Source organism: Melospiza georgiana, chromosome 11 (genome assembly GCF_028018845.1).
Source record: "Melospiza georgiana isolate bMelGeo1 chromosome 11, bMelGeo1.pri, whole genome shotgun sequence".
Classification (NCBI taxonomy): Eukaryota; Metazoa; Chordata; class Aves; order Passeriformes; family Passerellidae; genus Melospiza; species Melospiza georgiana.
The window spans coordinates 11,370,807-11,395,011 of NC_080440.1; the positions used below are offsets into that span (position 1 = coordinate 11,370,807).

Here is a 24,205-nt window from a genome sequence, read left to right on the forward strand (position 1 = left end):
AGTTTTTCAAGAAGCAAGCCCTCACTGAGAATAACTCATGAGAGGTCTAATACCAGGAGAAGAGAGGAAGGAAATCTCAGGTGGGGGTGGGAGAGAAAGAATTATTGGGTCCTTGCAACTGCATAGCTCTGGGTAAATCTCTGCAAAGTTAGCACGTAGGATCAGCTGTATTTTGTTTCAAGGAGGCTTTGCAGCAATATTTTAGAGAACATGAAGCCGAGATCAGAGGTGAAATGCCTGGTGTGTAACTTCAAATTCATGGGTTGGATCTTCCCACCCCGTTCTTGATTAAACTGAGGATGAGGAGGGATTCTAGGGTTCCATGGACTGCTCTGGGGGGACACTCCTCCACTTTGATATCAGAGATGGGACTTGCCTTGGCAGAACTGGCTGCCAGACCTGCTGCTCTGAACCTGCAAGATCCCTGGAGACCTGGGCAACCCAGGGCTGGATCTGAGCTTTCCTGTGGCTGCTGCCCTTCCACAGAGCTCAGGAAGCCTGGAAAGGAGGATTATGACTTCTGCTTCCAGCAAGAAAAGGGGTAGGCATTGTCACACACACAGGACCAAGGAAGGGATGATGTGAGGGAACAGAACTGCCCCACGACCTGACTGGGAGGAATTCTGGCACTGGACATCCCAGCACTGTGCTTTGTCTGCTTCAGCCCTTGCTCGGTACAAGGGAGATAAAATGGAGGTCATATCTCCCAAGGGGGGCTACAGGGATAGATGCACAAAGTAGTCAGTGTCTGTCTGAAAATACTGTGCAAAACATTGCTTAAATAGAAGACATCAGCTGCAAAATTCAAGTCAACCTGAAACCACCCCCAAATTTTTTAGATTAGCTTTAGGGTGTGGAGGGAGAATATGGCAAGAAACGAAAGAGTTTTTGGCACAGATCCCTTTGGAAATCAGGAAAAATGAAGTACTTCTGGTTAGTTTGATTAAAAATTCATTTTGACTTGGAAGAACAGCCACTGCAGGGCCACCACTCTCAATGGAGCCCCAAGAGACAGGGAGTAAGAGCAAGAACAGTTTTCTCAGACTCTCCCTCCTCTTCACTTGCACTGAATGTTTAATGATTTCCAAAGGGACAAAAATGACTGTTTAGCCAGTCGTGTAGCAGTTTCTTCTTGAAATCAAAATGCAGACACTGCCTAGTGAGCCAAAGCCTTGGAAATAGGAAGGCCTGTGTGGTGAGATGGACTGTCCTTTCCAAGCATGAAAAAGCTGCAGTTGAAGGGCAAGAAGCTTCTGCACTGTCACTATCACTGAAACTCAGCATTACTCACTAGTTCAGTACTACACCTGCTCTGTGAATAAAAAAGGGGTTTTTTAATATAAAAGTATGTCTCTGTTTCAAAGTAGCTGTGCAAAACCAGTTCCTTTTTACTGAACTCCCTTGAAGTCTTGGCATATTCAGAGCATTGGAACCTGTTCCAGCGACAAGTCATTATTGCTGCTGTAAGTTCATAGCCTGAAATCCAACTCAAACCTAATAGAGGAGAAGCTTCCTAGAAAGGAACAAGGTGTGATTCATGAAGGGATGAGCTCAAGCCATGCAAGAATGCTCCTTACATGGCACCCCAGCCACATTTTTACAATTTAATCTCACTTTTTGGCATAGCACAGAAGATGGAAATAGACAGCAGTATTCAGTTATTGAGGTGAGGAGTTTTAGATATGCCTCTGTAGCTTCCAAATGATGGAAATTATTTTATTGAGTAAAGCCATCCCCCTGGTTAGATCCACACAAGTACATGGTAATCTTTAAGTCCTTAGGAACATGTTGCTTGCTTGGTTATTTTCAAATATTTGTTAAGAAGGGCTTGTGGTGTGAGACAAATAATCAAGTGCTCCAGAGAATATCACATCTAAGTGGTGCCACTTATGGCACCTGCTGGAGTCCTGTAAGACAAGTCTGCAGCCTTCTTCTGACCTCAATTCTTTTGCAAGGAATTTTTATGCAGGACATCACTCCTACTCAGAACCCAGGTGCACCAGAGGTTCTTCACAGTCAATCCTCCCCCCAGATCCATGGGTCTCAAAAATGGGCTTTCCCATGGTTCAGGCTCTAGCATGACTCTGATCACCTCCAGTCTCAAGCTGCTGTTTCAGGGAGAGGTGGTACAGACAGCTCATGACCAGCAGTACTGAAAAAGTTGTTTCAGGGAGAATTCAGCTCAGCACCCCAGCACCTGTGCAGGGAAGGGGCTTTTCAAAGAACGCACCTGGCACAGGAGGGTCTGAACATTTCTGAGCTATTCCTGCATATTCCTGAAAGTCCTTTGATCAGGCATTTGGGGCTTATGTGGGCAAACCTTCCCTAGCTTGGAATCATAGAATGGTTTGGGTTGAAAGGGACCTTAAAGATCACCGGGTTCCAACCCCCCTGTCATGGCCAGGGACACCTTCCAGGGAGAGAGCTGTGAATAAAGAAGGAGCAAGAAAGGAGATGACACTTTACCTGTTCTGTGAAGTCAAGATACTATGTTGTTATAACTTTTTAATGAAGCACTGTCAGTGCAATTCCTAGTTGTATGGCAATGGTTTAAAAAAGACTTCAATTCCCTGAAATACCTAGACCCAGTAATACTGTTTGTGGCCAGGCAATTCCATTCCTAATGTGGAACTCCTGATTACTTCCTGCACTGAGTCAATTGCCCATCCTCACTTTTACCTTCCTGACCCAATTTTTTCAGCAGTCCTCTGTGTTGGCAGAGATCTTAATTGGTTTTCCTTAACTAACTGACAAACTCGTTATAAGTTCAGATGTCAGAGGTAGCATGGGTCTCTAAATTGCCAAGTTTTTCCACATGATTTTCCAAATTCTAGGGTGGAATTATCCCATAAACTTGGAAGCTCAAGGATTTATTTCTTAATCATAAAGGGCTTATGTATATTTTAACATATTTTGAGATTAAACACATTAATTTCCAATGAAATCTTGGCACATCCCAGTGCTGTACTTCAGCCTTGCCCAGCTATGAGAGGAATCTTTGCAGCAAGAGGCTTTACAGGCTCTGTCAAAATCAATATCAGCAGCTACTCCTCTGGGAAATTAGGAATGTCACAGGCAAAGAGTTTGCCAAGGCTTTCAGCATGTTCCAATTAATTTACTATTCCATGTTTGCTGTAGACCTGAGGTAGGAAGGAAAGTTTAATGTAAGCAGTTCTACATGAGACATGGAATGCTGCTAAGACAATGATGACTGCAACAGGAGCTTTAAAGGCTGAAATGTTTATTCATGTTTTGGACCAAAGCGAATTTTAGTCACAGGTGAGGTGCAATGACTTACCTACAGATGACTTAAGAGTTGGATACAGACTTCAGCCTATGGATGCCAAATCAATATGTGTTATTTCTTGGCTGCACTGAGCTAATCTGGGTGTCCAAAGGCTTTAGCTGCTGCTTGGTTCCTAAAATGTTTTTATTTCTAACACCCATGCAGCTTCACCTCTCTCAGTGAGGGCTGCCATGCTAACACAAATAAGGAACATACCTGCCATGAGTTTTAATCACTGCCTTGTTGATTTGCTCTCAAAAAGGGCTGTATGTAATAGCTTTAAGCTCCAAAATGTGAATGGGGACCTGTCCAACTGGTGGTGCAACAACTAGAATAAAGATGGGTGGTAACAATAAAAGAAAAAGAATATTTAGTTAGATGAGTCCTTGGCTGCAATCATTTTAGATACAGGCAAAGAAAGCCAAAGGCATGTGGGATGTCTTTTCTGCAGAAAAGCTTAAAATAGAAAAGGAAATCAATACTCATTTACAGTATCTGGCAGTCACTGAACCAAAACATACATGTACACCTACAGCTGAGCAGAAATAACAACATTTATTTAAACCACAAGCTGTTATTCTGCTGCAGGAATGCTGTGTTTCATGTGGAACACTTCGCCAGAGACTGTACCACTTATTTCTGACCATTTTAAAAAAGCCTCAACAATATCCAGAGCAAATGCTTTCAATACCACAGTTATTAACCCCACAGCTTCCCCTCCTTCCATTCCTGGCAAAGGAAGAGTGAGAGCTGGTGTGGAGGAGAATGTGCCCAGCAGGAAGCAAACCCCCGATGGGCAGGACCCTTAAATAATGCTTCAGAACAGAAATGTAAACCTGTGTGTAAAAATGAGGCAATGTTTCCACTATGCAAAATTACAGGCTTCAAAGGAAGGAATAGAGTTTAGCAAATCAGCATTCCCCAACCACCGAAAGTGAAATGAAATGTAAACAAAGTGAATCTGCTGATTGCTTGTTTTTTTCCCATTCCCCCGCTCTGAGAAATGTGACCAGTAAATAAACAGGATAAATAATAACAGCAGCTGGCTTTTGTACAACACTCCTCATACAGAAAACCCAAAATGCTTTACAAATGTTGCAACCAGGGCACTTGCACAAGGCAGGGATGAGTGGCACCTCAAGAGATTCTCTGATCCATTGCCCCACCCAAGTAAGGATCAACCCTTCTTCCCACTGCCACATAAACTGAGCACAAAGGTAAAAAGCCTTTTCTGTGGCAGAACAGCATGCCAGGGGCAAGGATGGACACACAGTGTGAGTAAAAACCTGACTCTAAAGCAGCCAGCAGAAGCTCAACAGCAGAGTTCAGACATCACCATGGGCTCCCTGTGCTACAGGGAAGGGAGCCACAGTGAACCTGGAAGGAATAAAGTCAATTAAAAAAAATATCTTTCTGTCCTAATGGATTTTTGGGCATCTAAAAATGTCAGAAAGATGCTCTGTGCATTTTCAGGACAAGCTGGGTTGAGATGTTCCACATCTCCTTTTTGGGGACAGACAGAGGCTGACTGAATGCTGATTGCTTGATGTCTTTTTAATAACATGAGGTTATGAATGCTGCTCAGAATACAGATTTTAATGCTCCAAATATTGTAGACTAGCTCTCACATAAAATTGAAAAAATGAAGAAAAAGCTTAACCATTAAGTCAGCTGGATGTTATCTCACAGAAATTTAATTACTTACTGCTTCCTTGTCACTCCTAATGCCTTTCACCCAGCAAATTAAACCACTGCAGATTTCTGGAATTGACAATTGAATTTGAAAGCCCACTGAGATAGTTTTGAACATAGAAGTTAAAACTATGTTGAAAAATTATAAAAATAAGCTCATCTTGTCTGTTGGTGAACCAACAGACCTCCTGATATCTACTGCAAATTAAACCAAATTCTGTTTTAAAGAAAGGCCAATGATTTAGGTCTTATTCCCTCTCTCTGCAAGCTTCAAGTTTGAGCAAGGAAGAAAGAAAACATACAGAGCAAGACGTTTATCACAGGTCAGACAGACATCTGAAAAAGATCAGCAGTCTTTCTTGCACACCAAATCTATAGTAGTTTGTACATTTTCTCCTTACCTATCTGTACACAACACCAGAGCAAATGATAACTACCCAGTTACTGCTGAATGTTTGGCTTTAGCCCAGTTGTCAATATTTTGTCTCCCTTTTTATCCCCTGTTCTTTCTTTTCAATGATTGCCACTGAGACAATTTACTTGCAGCAGAAGTAAACTAATTCAGCAGAGAACAACTAATTCATCACTTAGGAGATTTTATTTAAAATCTCTCTTCAAACATCAAGCATTCTTCAACCACCAGCTGCTCAAGAAATAACTTACTTTCTCTGGCAACTTTCATCTGGAGACTCCAGCCCCAGTTTGTATCACTTGGCTGGATGACTACACACAGTTGTAGACAAGGAAATGAAAGTATGGATAAGTTGTAAGTCTGATTCTGTAAATCACTGGTCATTGTGTCAAATGACTGTCTGGGCCATGTTTTGCCTGTTCTCTGCTCCTCATTGTCTCCTTTTCTCTGTTTTTTGACACTAAATTCTCTAGGTCTAGCAAGTTGCCTTTGCCACCACTCAGTATGGGAGGATTCAGAGGCTTCCATCATCGAGTGCCTGCCAAGCAGAAACAAAGATAGTTCCTGGCTGCAGAGCCAGTGTCTGACACAGAAGGAGGGACTCCATGCCAGTAGAAGTCTGGTGTTACTCAAACTTTGTGCGTCATGAAGTTTGGTGTCACTCAAGGCTCCCTTCAGACACAAACATACTGCATCTGCCTGAGAGGAACGAGCACATTCCCAAGCAGAAAAAGACCAAGACCAAGACCTATCCCCTCTCCTACTGATGGGGATATCCCATAGGAGCAAGCTTGGAGGCAGGTAAATCTGACTGCAGTGCTGTGGCCACCAGGACAGCTGCCACCAGCCGTTCCCCTCCTGGCTCCAAGGCCACACCTTGGTACCACTGTGTGGGCAGTGACTCTGGCCAGCTTGGGGATGCCTTCCTGCCACCACCACCCAGTGACTCACCCAAGCCTGGTTGCTTCAGAAGATATTTGTGGTTGGGACTAGCCCAAGGTTGGTATTTGGGATTGCTGCACCAGTGTTTTTCTTTCAGTTAACATAAGTGGAAGAGGAAACCCTAGAGGAGATATAATTCTAATGATGTCTAAAAACTTTACTTACCCTGATGTTTGCTGATTTCCTTCTTTCCTGTCATGGACAATAAGTCATACTGACACAGCGTCAGAATGTCTGTGCTGTGCAGTACAGGCCAAGGATGGCTGGGTGTAGTTAAGGATGTGACTGGGGTGGGATGAGGTAAAGGACCTGCCTAAGCATATCTTTAGGGATCTCATGGGCAAGATGCAACACTATCTCCTTGGATACCTGGAATAATCAGCCATTTGCTATCGGGGTTGGGTCACATCTCTTGCATAAGGGACAATAGGAGGGTTCAAACTCTGGTGGCTTCCATTCAAGTGGGAACACATTAGGACAATGACACGCCTATGAGGGAAGGCAGCTCAGCCAAATCTGTCTGCAGGGACAGCTCTTGGAACAATGCAATTTCCCTAGAAGAACAAAGAGGTCAGATGTTCACCCTGACTTTGAAAAGGACAAAGTCACAGCAGTCTGAAGGGAACTTCCAAGGCCAACTCCTCTGCTATAGACATCTAGAAAAAATAGCCTCTTCCAGCCAGAACAGCTGTACAGCCAGTTCTTGTAGAGTATCCACAGTGATCTAAAAGAGCTGCTGTGTGTTCCCAAGGGATGTTCCAGGAGTGCTAGAGAAATTGAAGGAAGGAACTGTGTGCAGCTCTTTTATTATTTTCACTCAACCCGTATATTCCTTGTAGCAGTGAAGTAAAGTGCACTTGCATCTGGAACCCTGCTATGATCACTGAGTTGTCTGCTTCAGCTATTGTGTCACTACCATCAAATATCTGGTTCAGAGCATTCCCAGTCTGATGAGATAAAAAAAAAGATCAGTGGAGGGTCTGCTCAGGTTAAAGATCTCTAAATGCTGAGTGACCAACTTGGGCATCCATTGGAGTCATGGCACAAAGCCAGTACTGATCATCACACTTGTATTCCAGTTAAAAGCAAATGAACTGTTTGTTTTACAGATGCCAGGTTTGCTTATCCTTCAGTCTCTGGCAGAATAATTAGCAGAAAAATTATCTTTATAACACTATCTTTAGACCGTTTTTCTTCTTTTCTCCTATTTCTACCTCTGCTTCTTATATTCACCATGCTGGACAGCAATGTTTCCAATTCATCAGGTGGCACACAGAGCCAACACTGATTTTGCTTTTTCTTGCTGCTCTCAGGATCAGGATGAAATATTGCTGCTTTGAGACTCACAACAGGGAACTCCAAAAGTCACCTTGTTCCCAGACACTGATGTCACAAAGTTGCACGCCTGTGCTCTGAGGCCAATCCTAACAGGGCAATGAGCAAAAGGGACAGTTTAATTACAATTGTTATTCCATTTGCTATTCACCTTTTCCCTTGGTTTCTGGGGAATACAAGGCATATTTGCTCTTGGTGGGCATTCCTGTGGGGACTGAAAAAAAATTATGATACTGAAGAAGCCTGTTGGAAGTACCTGCAGTGAGAACCAAAGCAGCTCCCCTGTCTGTCAGAGTCCCTCTCACACAAAGCTGCTTTGCTAATTTGCCCATCCTCTGGAACCACATAAGGAATCATAAAAGGATGCCCCCATTCACAGTGAATAAGACAGTCACATGGAGCAGAGATTACAGAGGCATTAAAGGAGCACATACACAGCTGATGAGAAGAAGGGATGCTTTAGAAACTCAGGCAGTAGCAGTACAGCAAGCAAAGCCTGGAATGTTGATTTGACAATGATCATTGTCATTTCCCTTTGCAGTGTGTGCGATGGGATCAGAAAAACAGAGGGGCTGAATTCATCCTACAGCAAACTGTGCTGACATAAGTCACTCTGCATCCTACAGATTTGGCTTTAATTTTGAGTTGACCTCATTAGTACAAACAAAGTGTTCTTCAAGAATGATGCTGAATTAGAAACTGCTTGAAATATTTCTAGAGACTAACACAATACACTATAATTAAAGACATTATAATCAGTGACTTGATTTCTTTTGCTCTGACTTTACTTTGCCTTATTTATTTATTCATTCACTTTGGAAAGGTCTGAAAGTCAAATTCAATTTTGTCATTTGCTCATGCTGGGAGCTGCGCTGTTCTTCTGGAAATGGCATGGAAGTGCTGGTAATGAGATGCCAAAACCATCATGCAATATTTACAATTTAAGGGCCAGTTCAAATACAAAAGCAATTTGTATTTCTGCACCACAGGCACATCTGCAAAATCTTTGGGGAACAGAGAAATCTGTTTTCTCCTTATTGGCTTGGCCTTGCATTACTAACAAGTCAGAAAGAATGGCAGGCGTTCTTCAAAGAGTAAAAGAAATGTAAAAAGTAAATAGAGAAGTGGGTGCCTTTTGTTTGTTTAATTTTGTATTTTTAAACACATCTCAGGTGTAGAACTGAAAGAACTCTTAGAAAGGCAGTTTACTCAGACAATTGCAGCTCTGTTTACTTAAACTGTGCTCATCATGTCTGAAGTTGAGCCAACCCATTCCAGTGTAAGTTAACAATGGCCTAGCAATGCCTCTGTGACCCACAGGGAATCCAGGCAACCCTGTAAGTCCACCTAGAGACCACTGAGAGACACTCAAGCACCATGCTAACTAGCCAGGTTAAGGTTTCTCTTTGGTGACTGAGGAAGCTCACATTCATACATGTCTGGAAATCACATTTTCAAGAGCATCCTTTAGCTTCAAGAGTCTCAAGTGTCCAGCTTAAAGTGACTGATCTGCCCGGAGAGACTTGGGCATCACTGTCTGAAGTCAGTGGCAGCTACAGCTATGAGCACCTTTGAAAAAACTACTCTGAGTCAATAAATCTCACAGGATTTGCTTGAGGTCAAGAAGAGGGGCTAAAAGTGCCTCACAAAAAGCTACTTGTGCTTATCTAGGTAGTGACAAGAATGGAGGAAGCATCTAGAAAAGGCTGCAGGGACATAGACCACAGAGGAAGAAGGTCACCTCTGAAGTTCCCCAGGCCCTTTAGGGGCCTCAAAGGAAATGTCTTGACTTCTCTTCCCAACTTTCCTTCCCCTTCCTCACCAGCATCTATTCTTAGCAGCTTTGTCTGAGAGCTGAGAATAGAACTTGGTTTCTTAATTCCTCACCTCCTGTTACCTCATATTTTGTCTCAGAGTGCTCAGGGTGGTGACAGAGGTTTAAGCCTTGCTTATGTTTACACAGTGACTGCTTTCTGGTTAAGTAGGGTTTCTTTGGCTACTGGGACATGCTATAGGCATGAGATCACCCTGTTTGGTTCTAGTGATTTAATTCCTTCAAACAACATTACAGAGACCTGAAAGTGCCATGCCTTGCCCAGATCCTAAGTGTTGCATTCAGCAGTGAGCACTTGGTGCCAAAGAGTTACCCATTTTCATGGTCCACAAGTTCTGCTGTTGGCACAAAACATGAAAACACCACCAGAACACGCTGCTTTTTCTTCCCTGCTGCATTCAGCAAGGGGAGACCACTTAATTACACTTTAAGATGGAACTGGCTTAACAAGTTGGGCAGCCTGCAGGGCTGCTGGCCAGGGAAGCTGCACCTGCACTGCTGCCAGCAGGCAGCAAGAGAAGACAACACCCAGGGCCCAGCTCTGCTGTTGGGAGTGACTTCCCACGCCAAAAACAAGTGGAAAACACTGTCTTTCTTCTTCCTTAGCCCCATTACTCCTTACTCCATCTACCCCATCTAATCATTATGACATCTGAGTGGCTTTGTGTGTCAGCTTCCTGTGAAGTAATCACCTAAATCCCCCTCTGAAACAAAGGAGACCCTGCTGAGGAACTCACAATAGGTGCCTTTCACTGGCAGGACAACCTTGGCCTCAGTGGCACTTACAACAAAGCTTCCATATGTGCACCAGTATGGGCTGATCAGTCAGATCAACACCACACAGGATCAGAGCCTGGGCATTTGTGAGCATGAAGCAGTAATGCCTCTCAAAATTTCTCCATCTTCCTGAAAAAATAGTTTTTTGGTGGTTGTTCTTTTGTGGTTTTTTTTAAATATGCTGTAACACATTAATCTGCTACAGACTTTTATCCACATTTATGAGTCTGTTCAACGAGATAAAAAAGAAGCACCAGCTCCAAGGGCTGGTGTCTGTCAGTCATCCCCACTTTCAGAGACTGCCTGGCCATTGTCTGCTCTTCAAGCCCAGGCTGGGGCTACTTTTTAATATTTCCTTTGGCAGACATCCTGGGTTTTCCCCCTCCCTGGGGGAGGGATCAAGGGCAATAAGTTCTATTCTAATAGAAGACAAGTCAATGATAATCTTTGGGCATCTGCAGTGAAGAGGTATTTCCACAGCTCTAGCTGGGATTAGGCACATAATGGATCAATGAAAGATCTCACCATTTGACGGTTATAGCATCATTCATTAGTGTTAAGATTTGAACCTGAATCAACAATTGAGTTAGAAGATTGAAAGAATTGCTTTCAGTATTTGAAATAAATTGTAACAGGCCTGTAAAAGTCCCCTGAGGTGTCTCTCTTTCTCTCCCTATACATATATATAGAGAGATCGGTTCTGCTGAATGCTTAAAATTAGATTAAAGTTGCTGAGCTTCTACACAGGAAGAAGAAAAAGCAGAGCTTCTTATGTAAAGTGAAAGGGGGCAAAATAATGTATTTTTGGTTTGCCTATCAAAGCACTTCAAGAGCAGTCTTGATCACAGGATCCAGGCACTGACTTGTTATTCAGTCACTTACCATGTCTCATATATAACAATTCACGAAGAGCTAATAATAAACAATACGCCCCCTCCTTATACACAAACATGCAAACACACACACAGGAGCTCCTTGTAAATGAGCAACACTGATGCCATCCACTTTTCTTGTCACAAAACTAGGACAAGTTCACTCTTAATTAACTGCTTGGTGCACAGACCACTAAAAAATTAACTACCCAGAGGACTTAGACACCAAGTTTTCACTCTCAGCTGCTTATCATTTCTGGAACAAAGATCCAACCACCCACCACTAATTTGGTAAGAAATTAAAAGTGATAAAAAAGCAGTTCCACAACTGGGTGACAAATGTTATGGGTAGTTAATGATTAATTACCACTATAATACAAAACAGCCTGGTTTTACTGTAGAACTTTAATTTCATAGCATTATTTTTCCATAAAGGCAATTTTCAGGTTGGTGCAAAGACTATGTAATGCATCAGTGCCAAAAACCTTCCTGAAAGGCGGTGAGTAGAAGCAACTATGAAATGCTCTGTAGACCAGGAGATCTTGACCCAGAACTCTGTCCTACAGCCCAGCCTGGGCCATGGAGCTGTGGTGGGGTGGCTGCACTGTCCTCCCCTCTGGAGCCAGTACATTTTGGTGCTTGCCCACCCTCTCTACTACCTGAGTGCTAACCCAGCCCTATGTTATTCCCACTGTCCCTTAGTTTTGTAGGCATAAACCCCAAGGCCAGCTAACTTGGTCCTGTATCCCTCTCTCAGAGCAGTTGCCAGGCTGGTTTGGGCAGAGGATGGTGTCCAACATGTTGGGTCATCAATAAATAAGGATAAAGTTTAACTCCCTACTACAGATTGAACAACTTGTTCCTGTGACTGTTCTATAGCTATATAAAATCAACACAGCTCTTCCTGTTGGCTTGCAGAAAAAGTAAACAATTAAGCAATATCCAGATTTTTATGAAGTAGATACCTAAATAACTAGTGGCAGCACAAATACATGCCAAGCCAGTAGATGCTGGAAAAAGAAAGATCATAACTACGGGAGCCACATCAGATCATAATTAGCACAGAAAGCTATTAAAGAGATTATTTAAATTATGACAAAACATTAGAAAAAATTCTCTATCTGATTCTTTGTCTGCATTTATTACACAGGTCAGTTTCGCAATTGCAATTGCCAGTGAGAGAGTTCCCTGAATCATTTACTAAGTATAAATAATTTAACACCGGTCCAAAAGCAATGCACTCAAACCTTCTGCCTGTTGCCCTGCTACTACTATTGAAACTGAACTCAGATGCTGATGTTAAGTTTGTTGACAGTGAGAAAATCAGCAAGACTGAACATTCCAAAGCCTGTATCTGTGCCCTCCCTGACTGCCTGTGCTATTAGTTTGGGGATAGCTGTTTACTGCTGATAGGCATCAACCACCTGCCAGAGCAGAATACTGAACTGCCAACCAAGCCAGCTGTGCATGGAATGACAGCAGCTCCACGTTTATACCTGCAAGGCTGACTTGAGCAAGTTAAGGTTTGGAGAATGCAATTTTCACAGTAGGGACTTTCTCACCTGAGAGAAAACTCTCTTAGGGGCTCTATAAAGCTCCATGTACAGGGCCCAGTAATGCCAGTCAAGCTATAAATAGTCATTTCATTAACAGAATCTTATCTAGTGATAGTAGAAAGGACATTTGTTCAAAAGTGCTCACCTGGGAGATGCTTCTGGCTTCCAATACCTGCAGAAGAGGTACTGCCCATCAGCATTGATGATATGGGGCAGATCCTTGTATGGGATGTTCTGAGGACTCCGCTTTGGTGAACTTTCCTCTGGCATTCTGGAAGAATGACCTGCAAGGTGTTAGAAGAAACAAGACATACTTTAAAACAGGTGGAAACAAGATAAAAGCTGATGAGCTTGGCAGCCACAGACACTCAAGAAAGTCAATCAGTAAGGCAAGTACCACTGATGGGAGGCTGCTCCCAAAACAACAGCCAAAGAGCCCCCAAAATCACTGCGTTAAACAGAAATGTAGCAAATGTTTTTGTTCAGAAAAGGCTCACATTTAGAGGTAGAGCATTAAGCGGGGGAGGGAATAATAAGAAAGGAAGAGCAATCCACCATCAGTACTTCATTTACGGCTTTCTATTCCACACTTCTCCCATCTGAGTTTATTTTGCATCATTTTGTGAAGCGGATCCTAAAGAGAATATTTTAACTGCAATCAAGAGCAAATTATGCAGCAATCGCTACAGATATGAAAAGACAGCTGCATAAAAGATTTATCTCTGGCGGAACATCTCCAAAGAACAGTGGTGGGTACACAGCAGAGGTATCTGCCACCGTGTCATCATTAAGATCTTCTCTGACAGACAGGAAGGTGGCGGCGGCGGCGGGGAGCGAAACATCTCCAAGAGAATTCGCCACGAACCTGTTTTCATCCTGTGCAAGGGTTTGCATTCTAGAGAGGAGCAGGCATGGCAAGTCAAACGCAAGCAGAGGAGGCTTTTTGCATCTCGCTGCGGAGCCGCGCTCGCAGCCCGGCAGCCCCGCGGGTCCCTCCCGGCTCCTCTCCCGGCTCGCTCGCTCTCGCAGGAAAGTCGCTTGGGTAATTCACCACTTCTCGTTCATCACTTTTGGTTTTTTTTCTCTTCTCAAACAAATTGCGTGTGCGGGCTGAAGTGGCGGTGGTGGGAGGGGAGGCTGGGGAGGGTTGGGGAGAGGGAGGGCAGGCGGGTGGGAAAGCTGCAGTCCACTTTCCAGAAGCTGCTGCACGCACATCAAAGGCACCTTGAGCACATGCAGCTGGAGCAGCTCACAAAGTTCCTGCCGCGGCAGGTTGTTTGCAACTTTACTTCCTTCCTGCCACTTACAGTTCGGAGGCCGCGGCGCCGGGGGGAGGCGAGGGAGGGGGAGACCTTTCCTCAAAGCGATCCCCGCTGCGAAGCCATCTCTCGTGTCAGCGCAACTTCCCCAGCCCCGCGCTGCCAGGCGGCGAGCGGGAGGGAGGGGAGCAGGAGGAGGAGGAGGAGGAGGAGGAGAGGGAGGAGGGAGGATCCAAGCACCGACGCGATGCCAGGTCGCCAGCCCCGCACACGCATCCTCCAGCCGCGGCCGGGCGCGGCGGCCCCGCGGAGCCGAAGCGCGGTGGCTCCACCGCACGGTGCGCACGGGCTGCTCCCGGAGAGAGGGACAGCGGCGGAAGGGCGGTGGGCGGGTGGATACAGGGATGGATGGAGGATGGATGGAGGATGCGTGGATGGATGAAAGGATGCACGGACGGATGCATGTACGCGTGGATGGATGAAAGGATGGAGGAGGGGCGGGCGGTGCTGCCGCACCCTCGGCTGGGCTGGGCCGGGCTGGGCGGGCAGCGGGGGAGCCCTGCCGTGTCCCCGGGCGGAGGCTCGGCCGCCCCTTGTCCGGTGCCCTCCCGCGGGGGCTCCGCTCCGGCTCCGCCGCCTCGCTGGGCTGGAGCGGCCACAGCGCTCCCGCAGCACCGGCACCGGGATCGGGCACCGGGATCGGGCACCGGGATCGGGCACAGGAGCGGCCACAGCGCTCCCACAGCACCGGCACCGGGATCGGGCACCGGGATCGGGCACCGGGATCGGCCACAGGAGCGGCCACAGCGCTCCCACAGCCCCCGGCACCGGGATGGGGCACCGGGATCGGGCACAGGAGCGGCCGCTCAGCTGCTGCGGGCTGGGGCACAGCGGAGACAGCCCGGGGCCGGGGGCGGCTGCTCGCGGAGAATTTCAGAGACAGGACACACCATGGAGCCGTGCTGCCTCCTGGGCATCCCGGTCCGAACAGCTCCTTGGCATCCCAACACCAAACTTCGCTGTTTAATGTTCACCTCTTCAGGCTTTGAAGCCATGCTGGGGAGCTCACTCCGATACCATCAGAGAAGTGCCCAAGCTTTGCAGCCTCATTCAGGGTAAAGGCCATTTATAAACACAGCACATGATTTATACTCACATAAATCATTATGTCACTATAGACTATATGCAATACATGTGCTGCTACTCTGTAATGTGAGATCTGTTTGGTGGTATGTGATACTTGCTTATAAAAATTGTCACAGCAAGGTTCCCTGAAGCCAAAATAGCTCCCCAGCTTTAAGGGGAGCTATCCCAATAGAGAATTTTGTCATTTAATACTGCTAAGTGGTTAGCATTGATTGAGCACAGATTCATGCCTTTTAGATTTCATCAGCTCCTTTCATTTTTACATGCCTACATATGCTTAGAGGTCTCAAGCCTTTCTAAGAAGAGGCAGCTATTAACCTTATTTTTGAAGTGAAGCAACATGCTCATCAAGTGTAAATCTGTGAACAAAGGTTGTAGAAAGGAAAGAAATGCATGCTAACACTAATAACAATAAATGCAAAACCTCAGAAATGGCCCATATAAAAATAAAAAGGAAATCAAAACCATATTTTATTTTACTCATCTTTCAGTGTCATTTATATTAAATGCCTAGGGGGGTGTTAGTTATAAATGGAAAAAGCAAAATTACATATTCCTGTAACTGCTGTTGTTTGGGGGAAAAAAGTGAACAAAACCAACATTTATGGTTGTTTATAATGAGATTTAGGTCAGATGGCTCTTAAGCAGAGCTGGGAGCTGTACCTGGAGCTGTACCATTTGCTAGGCCAGTTACTATCTAAGTATGAATGGGTGGAATTAAAGAGCTATCACAAGCCAGCTCCAGAGTTGGTAGAAGCAAGAACATATATAATTATTTAAATGATACAGATCAGATAATAACTGGATTAAGAAGAAAAGAAAGAAGGAAAGAAGCCTCTTCCCCCGCTCAGGGTTTATCTGCCAGGAACACTTTACTGCTTCCCTACAGCCATCCATGAAATCTGATGCCAGGAACAGGCTCCTCTCCTGCTGTGGTGCTGGGAATATCAGAGTTCCCAGGGCCACAGAAGGGTGGAGGGAGTTGAGGAGAAAATCTCTTTTCAAACGTCTGGATAAAAATAGCATCTCAAGGAAAACGACCTTTGTTGGGACACAAGGGCGAGACCCTGACTTTGAGAGCCTGCCCTGGCCAGCCCAGATACATGATTCCCTTGGTGCCCTGTTAACCTCAGTGTGGCTAAAATTGGAGACAGCATAACTGTGGTGCAGCCTGCCCTCCCTGCAGGCCCAGGCCCTCACCACAGCACTGGAATGAAGAATCAACCAGCAGCTCCTTCCCTTCTCACCAGCTTCCCTAAGACCCCAGGAGTTTGAGGGTATTTCTTCCCATGGGTGACAAACACTTCCCCATCTCACTGTCAGCAACGTGAAAATGAATGAGGAGAAGCTGCTGATTTGTTGTCTTATAATTTTGCAGAGTTTAAGCTGTGAATGAAAAGCCACTGGAGAAAACTGGATTGTGTGTGGGGAATTCATGTACCTGATACCCAGGTTTCAGCAGAGCAATTGCTGCATACTGCCTCCCTGTGAGAAATCAAAGGGATGCCTGAGCATGCAGTATTTATGAGATTGTAACATCTCCTCTTGTCTTGGTAGAGTGAAATACATTTCAGAAGCAGAGCTTAGGCTAAATCAACTTCTAATAAAAAATAAATTCACATTTGGTGAATCTTTACAAAAACTCAGCAATTACTCAATCCTTGTAGGGAAGGATGTTTGGTTTATTAAAGGCTGAGCCCTGCTTAATTAAATATCTGTATTGATCCCCAAGGTATGCACAGAAATATAGAGAAAAGGGGTATTTGCTTTCAGATGAAGCAAATTTTAGGGAAAGAATCAATTGCTAGAATGACAGAGTAAATACATGTAATGAAACTTGATATCACAGCAAGTGGAGGAGAAGAGGAGAGGAGAGGAGAGGAGAGGAGAGGAGAGGAGAGGAGAGGAGAGGAGAGGAGAGGAGAGGAGAGGAGAGGAGAGGAGAGGAGAGGAGAGGAGAGGAGAGGAGAGGAGAGGAGAGGAGAGGAGAGGAGAGGAGAGGAGAGGAGAGGAGAGGAGAGGAGAAGGATGAAGGATGAAGGATGAAGGATGAAGGATGAAGGATGAAGGATGAAGGATGAAGGATGAAGGATGAAGGATGAGGCTGGTGTGTAGCTCTGATAGCAGGGTAAGGGAACAAGGAACAAGGACTTTCTTTGCAGTTAGGCTTTTGTTCCCAAAATGAATTTTTAATGGATCTTGTCCTGTTGTCATGTAAATGTAAATAGACTGTATGAGGTCCTCCTGCTCTTGTTGACAGCACCATGTTCCTAAGTTTTAAAGCAGTGGTTTCGTTTGAGGAGTAGATTTGATCGGCTGTGTGTGCTAAACCACTTGGGATTCTGCTCACCAGGACCACAAAGTGAACTTTTGCTGACAAGAAGGAGGAAAAAACATCAGAGGAGGAGGACAGAATAATAAAATATATTAGTAGTATGTGGTTGTGGAAGAATCTGCTGCAAAACCAGAAAAATGATGGAAGTTACAGTAGTCAGGGAGCAGCTGGAGAGAGCAACAGACAGCACAAGCAATAGAACATCTGGGAAATGATGGGAAATGAAGCATGAAGAGGAAGAATTGAAATCAAGTGAAAATCAAAGAAGCCAATGCTACTAAAGCTGTCAGTTTAGAGTAACTAATTTGAATTTTCCCTTCTCTTTGGCTGTTTTTTAAATTATTATTATTAATCCTTAGATGGAGTCCAGGCATTCACCTTTACTTATTTCTGTAATCTGCCTTTGCTTTTCTGTTGGTTTTCCTGAACAAGACATGTATGGGGATGAGGCAGGAGTGGGGGCTGGGATGAACTGTTCTCACTTGCCTGTAAAATATCTCTTTTAATGTCTTGCAGCCAAAAAAGAAGCTTGGTGTCAGGCAAACCAGACTGAGGAAGAATATACTAGAGGAAAATACTGTATTGATCAGGTTAACCTTAACAATGTCAGGAGGAGTTATAAGTAGCTCAAGATTGTTCTACAAAATTCTACAGCCTCATGGACCACCTCACAAATTGGTGTGAAATGGAGGAAGGCTGAAGGGTAAGCACAGGGAACACATGAGTATCACAGAAATTGTTTGCAGGCTTCCAGTGATTTGTTGCCTCTCAGTAATCTCACCTTCCCCAGTCAGTAGGAATAAAACTATTAGATTAAGCTACAAGTGGGTTAATACCCCTAGATGTAAACTACAGTCAAATAATAAAGCAATTTTACCATGTAAATAAAAATAATTAGTGGTAAACATAGTCCTAATTTTTTGTAGGTAATAAAAACTTGCATATCATGCTGTAATGAAAAGTCATAAATCTGTGTCTTGCAAACAGCAGCTGTATGAGTGGAGTGATTATTATCTTGCCTGCGCTGCTTATTTGACAGGGCAAAATATACACACTTAAAAAACCAGTAATTGAATATCAGTTTCAGCTTTTTAAACTGATGCAGGGAAGATTACCTATCCTACACAGATGCTAATTTGAGAACTGGTTGTTTTTCATTACAGAAGCAATGCGTATTTTGTTGGGTGGTTCAGTTGATTTTTATGTTTGAGTTTTTTTTACTAAAACCCCCACAAGATTATTAGTACCAGGTTCTGAGACATTTTTAGTATTAAGAGGAAGGCATCTTCCAGAGGCAGGAAATTCAAAATGAGAGTGGAAATTCTGCCCTAGAGCTTTTTTCCATAGGAGGGAGGTTCGTGGAGTTATTCTGGCAGCCTTTTGGTTTGAGAATAGCTCTGCCTTGGGAATGAAGAGGTTTTCACAGAGGTCTGGAAGTGCACAGGCTGAGCTGTGCCAGCACTAGAGGGCACAGCCTCAGCTCTGCTGCACGTGGGCATTGCAGCCCGACCAAAAAACCCTCAGCTGGGCTGGTTTGGGCTGTTTTTATTCATTCTACCCTTTATCTAGAGGTTTTCTTTAGACATCTGTCCATTTTTATCTTTGCAATGTCTAAATAAAAGTTTCCTGTACTGGTATATAATTAGTCCAATTTTTCCCTCTGGATTTGTGCTTATCCCTAGAAAGAACTTCAGTGGTGTAAGGAGAAAGGGAAATCCTGCCCTTGTCAGTGTGAGCACAGACAGCTTAAAGGATGTTTTCACAGAATGGCATTTCCTTGCACATGGCCATAGTAATGTTCATAAAATGTTGGCCACCTTGGCAGAAAAAGGGTTTTGGGGGCAGAAAACAAAATCAAAAGGAACCTGAAGGAGAAGGTCCAAACCTTGGAATTTTAATATGCATAAAAAACAGAGTAAGATGACACCATGAATTTTCTCTAGCAGGAATTATGGTCACAGTTTTGAGGAGTACCTGACCATTTCTTTTCTCATTTTTATTCCTAAGGTTGACTGCATAACCCACTCGTACAAACCCAGCATTATTGCACCAGGGCTAAATGCTGCAGCCAAAAGCCAGCCCTACCCTGCCACGCTGAGAGTGGTGCTTTATTTTGGTAGCTGAACTGGAAGCATTGACTGGAGAAGGGCTGTTATTGTGCTGCCTGCTTTTCTTGCCTGCTTTGCAATTGACAAGGCATCATTTATCACGCTTTGCATTCCAATTTTTCTTTGCACGTTTTCCAGCTCATCATAACATAATTATGTTTCTGTTTCCTTCAGCCAGGGGCTGATACTTTCTTTTACTAAGACAACAGCTGCACTGCACAACCTTGATGAATCCCCATAAGGGTGAAAAGAGTCTGTGGTGCTTGTTTCTGCCTTGGCAACCCAAATGTTCAGGCTCTTTTTTGTGACAAATGCTGCTCTAAAATGCACCCAACCCTGATGCTTTCATAGCATTTCTCAAAATTGGGTTTTATATTGTAAATTAGACTTTAAATATTAAACATTCTGCCTGGTTTGTAATTTTAAAGGCTTCCTTTGTTACATTTCTGTTTGTGGTGTTTATAGGTTATAGACTCTGGATGGAATTTAGAAGGCTGTAGTCACTGATGTGAAATTTGTATTTTGAATGAAATTGACTTTATGTGTGACAATAAGTACAATCTGAAGGTCTGTTTTATGTCCCTAAAGAGCATCTTAAGGCAGCCTTCACAGTACAGGTGAATCATTTCCTTGATTACAGCCTCCGTTGCTCCAGTCTCATTGTGGCATAAAGGTAATTACAGAAACCCCATCTCTGAAGGGCATTAACTGCTAATGATGGGAAAAGACTCACAGTATTTTTATTATCAGTTGTTGAGATATTTTATTTAACTCTAATGCAGTACTCTGAACCTGAGATTTTAAAGTACTTCAGAAAGAAAGAATGATTTCTGTATTTTACATAGGAGAAACCAGTGCAGAGAAAATCAGGGCTCAATACTGGAGGCAAGCTGAGGGCAGAATCCATTCTTAATGCTACTGGTTTTGCTTACCCAATTATACCATTACTAATTCCAATTTCATCTCAAAATCTATCCATCAGAGCACTCTGTACAGTGGAAGCAGCAATGTTTTCAGCCACTGAATATTGCCCAGGTTTGTAAATATATGGGATATTGTGGCCTGGACAATACCACAGCCTGAACAATTGCATTATTCAGGGCAACATTTTCCCTACAGTTTTGCTTTCTATCATATTGTTCTGGTGCTATTACTCCTGCCACTATCATTTGAAGATTGTTTGTATTTATACATAAAAATTACAATAAATCTGTAAGTGGAGACAAGAGTTTAACTGATATGATCAGTCCTATCAGCCATATCCATGTGCTCCATGATCTAAGGTTTCCTTGGGACACTTGAGAGTATTTTAGTTTTGTGATGTCTGAGCTCTGCCCAGCACACTGGACCCTGATGCAATTGCCTGGAAAGCAATTAGATATTGGTGTTGATGGCAACTCTCCCTGCCCAGCCAGGGCCAATTTCTCTCAATGGTTCTGCTGCTGATAACAAAATCAGTGGCTGCTTGTGTTGGAAAGACAATGAACACCTGGCTCATGAGAGGAGCCTGCCCTGTGCTCCTTCCTCCTTATAATCCTGAGGCAAATTCAGGCATATTTCACTCAGACCTATTTTAGCTTTTTTTTAATCTATCATCAGTTTCTTTACTCAGTCCACTCATGTTCAATATAAGATGTGCATTCTCCTTCTGATTCATGTACAGTAATTACTTCCTAACATCTGCCTAACAGATTTTGTAAGAAGAGTAACTCTTCAAATATTAAGAAGAAAAATTAATGTATGAAATCTTTGAAATCTCCATTACTGGGGTTTGTGATCCACAGCTGACTGGATTCATTTCCCAGCCAGGAAGCTGGTTCAGCAAAACAGCTGCATTGGTTATTTAACTAACTGGAGGCCTGATCCTGCTCACACTGATGCACAGCTGGAATAGCACCAGAGAAAATAAAAAATAGCGTGAAATATATGTTGCAGAAAAAAATAAAGCATTGTGCTATGGAACAACAAAAGAACTGTGGCAGATACCCTGCCACCCTGGTATAGGTGTTAGGCAGGATCTTAATGTCTTGCAGAAACCTCACCCCAAATGCACTGCTAGCTCCTGGGAGGGCTCTTTTACTGTGGTGGCACCAGGTGACCAACAGAATTAAGGCCTAGTTGTGCTCAGCTGTGCCCTAATACCATGAAATCAAAGGTGACCTGTTCTGTACTAAGTACTCATCACTGCTTGCATCTGGTTCATAATTATTCCCTCTCACTTATTTAATTTTCACAGTGTCTGCTACAATTATTTTATACTTTCTACCCCAGAAAAATGCACTCACTGATTTTTCTCCTAGGCTGAATTAATGCATGTGGTAATTGACTCAGGAGTACACAGAAAGGAGAAGTCAAAGGAGAAGCATTGCAGTGAAAAATGGGACAAATCATCCCAAAGCATCTCCTGTGTAAGATGGCAATGCTTCTTGGACAATCTCAGGACATGAAGGGATGGTTACCAGGGCCTTTGTTTGCACTAGAGATGTGTCTTCAACCCCCAAGGCCATCAACACCTGCCATCTGATCTTATTGTAAAATTAATAGCATGTACTGTTAATAACATCACAAGTTACAGTATCTGAGAGTTCACTCCCCAAACCTCATCCTGTTTCCTCCAACACAAGTTATCCATTTATCTTGGCTGCAGTCTGACTCTCCTGTAGCACAGATATCTGTGGTTTTGTTTGTGCTGGGGAGGCAGTGGCATCTGCAGCTGCTGGGGACTCCTAACACCAATTCACATTCCTGCTGCAGACCTGTTGGAGGGGATTCCTGAACTCCTGCAGATGGGAACATTCCGGCCCACAGTACTATGCTCTGACACCAGCACGTGCTTATTTTCACTTGTTGACTTTTTCAGGTACATTACTGAACCTCCTCTGGAGCTACAGTAAGTTTTTAAATGGAAGCTGAGGTTTGGAGATGCTGCACTTTCAGACACAAGAGGAGGGAGAGCTCCTGGATGGAGATATCTACATGAAGCTTCATCAGTGCTAGACCTTGGAGGGTTTGAGGAAGAGGACAGCACATGGGAGGCTGCAACATTCAGCTCCTAAGCTGGAGAGTCTCTCTTTCCCTCCCGTGCTATGAAATATGTACAAGAAGCACTGACCAGCACATGCAGCCTCACCCCATCCCAAGACCTCTGCCAAGTACCCTAGGGATGGGATTACAGCAGCAGCTATGCTGTGGTTTAAATCAAGGATAAATTCCTGCTTTGGTTTTGTGGGGCTGTGTGAAATGAGGCAGGGCTGAGAGCAATGCAGGGATGTCTGCTGGAGCCCAAAGCTCCCCCTGCAGCCAGCCAGCCACGTTCCCCAGGCTGCACCCGGCACACAGAGCTCTGCTCTGCCTCATCTGCCTCCTCCTCTGTGCCCAGTTTCAAATCTCTTCAGCAATATGTTCTGTAACAATTAAGGATTTCTGGGGCAACTCCATTAAGATCACAAAGATATCCTTCTGCTTTGAAATATGTGAGTATGAATGATCCATTCAGCACAGCACCCCTTGGCCACTCATATCTCTCTGATGATCAAATATATTTTTAATTATCAATCTATCTAAGGGGATTTTTTTTCTCTAGACAATATCCAACTGTATTGTAAGAGCCATTTGGATTGATGCAGAGAATTTGGCAGCAAGATAGGGAACATTTGGGCTTTCAACACTTAGGAACATATGGAAAGAGGTTTGGAAGATTGCCACATGGGATGTAGCTTGGAAGATGCTACATTTCTTCATCCTTTTTTTTTTCTGAACAGAAATAGAAGTAATTTCAATTTTTTTTTTTTTGAAGGATCCCAATTCCTGTTTATTTTCTATGCTGCTCTAGGATAAACCACTATGGTCAGCTGCAAGGTTTGAGCAAAATCAGCTGCATGTTTATGGGCAAATGTAGGTGGGCAATTAAAAGGATGGTGATATTGCAGATCTTCACAAGATTTTTACCTCCTAATTCATGAGAACCTGCAGAGGAGAACTCACAAAGCTGCAGCCTGTGACTCAGATCTTGGGGTGAAGGAGGGATCTGGTGCCAGCCTGTCAGGATGTGCACCGTTCACTGCGGGCTCCGAGGGTAAACCCTGCTGGTGGTTCTTCCTTCACACTCCTGCTGGGACCATCTGTCTCCCAGTCACCCTGGCACCCAGAGACAGACAGTCCGGGCTGTCTGTGTGTCTCTGGTACAGAGTTTCACCATGTGGCATCCCAGACACCTTTGGGACATCATGGGAATGGGAGAGAGGAACCTCCTCCAGCTCAGCGCTCAGGACTGGACGTGTGTGAACCAACATCATCTTCATAACACTTCAGGGACAAATGCCTCAAGCCCATGATGGGAGTACTCTGTGTCTCTCAGAGTTATTGCCTCTGCTGGTCAGAAGAACAATACTTTTTTCCTAATTTTTTAATTTTTTTGGTGGTTCCATTGTGTCCCAGGTTGGGGGGCTGCAGCAAATGCAGAATTTATTGGAATACACAAACATGTATTTGCACAATTGGTAAGTGGGCCCTGCAGCTTACTAAACACTAATTAATCTCTCAGACTGCTAGGAAATCATCACTATCCTGGTTCAGCAATGAGAGACAAAGACCAAAGAGAGTGGCAGGGGCTTATACTGAGTGACAGAGTCAGAGCAGACAGAATTGCAGT

The 24,205-nt window shown here is 44.1% G+C and overlaps 1 protein-coding gene and 1 long non-coding RNA gene across 4 annotated transcripts in view; one reads left to right on the forward strand and one right to left on the reverse strand.

The window, feature by feature from the left end:
* MGLL (monoglyceride lipase) overlaps positions 1-14,418 on the reverse strand; it is a 62,028-nt gene extending 47,610 nt beyond the window's left edge. The window contains exons 1-2 of one of the 2 annotated variants that reach the window (XM_058031835.1): positions 14,014-14,418; positions 12,852-12,990 (exon numbers count right to left, since the gene is read on the reverse strand). In XM_058031835.1, the coding sequence (XP_057887818.1) occupies positions 12,852-12,976 (125 nt within the window). In that variant the 5' untranslated portion in view covers positions 12,977-12,990; positions 14,014-14,418. The other variant, XM_058031836.1, reaches the window with a different exon arrangement.
* A 393-nt stretch (positions 14,419-14,811) lies between these two features.
* Positions 14,812-20,782, forward strand: LOC131088047 (uncharacterized). Of its 2 annotated transcripts, XR_009115057.1 has the most exons (3): positions 14,812-15,080; positions 17,963-18,149; positions 19,454-20,782. It is a non-coding gene; the product is annotated as an uncharacterized LOC131088047 (long non-coding RNA). The 2 variants fall into 2 exon arrangements; XR_009115056.1 differs by having other exon boundaries at positions 17,963-20,782.
* Positions 20,783-24,205: the final 3,423 nt, after the last annotated feature.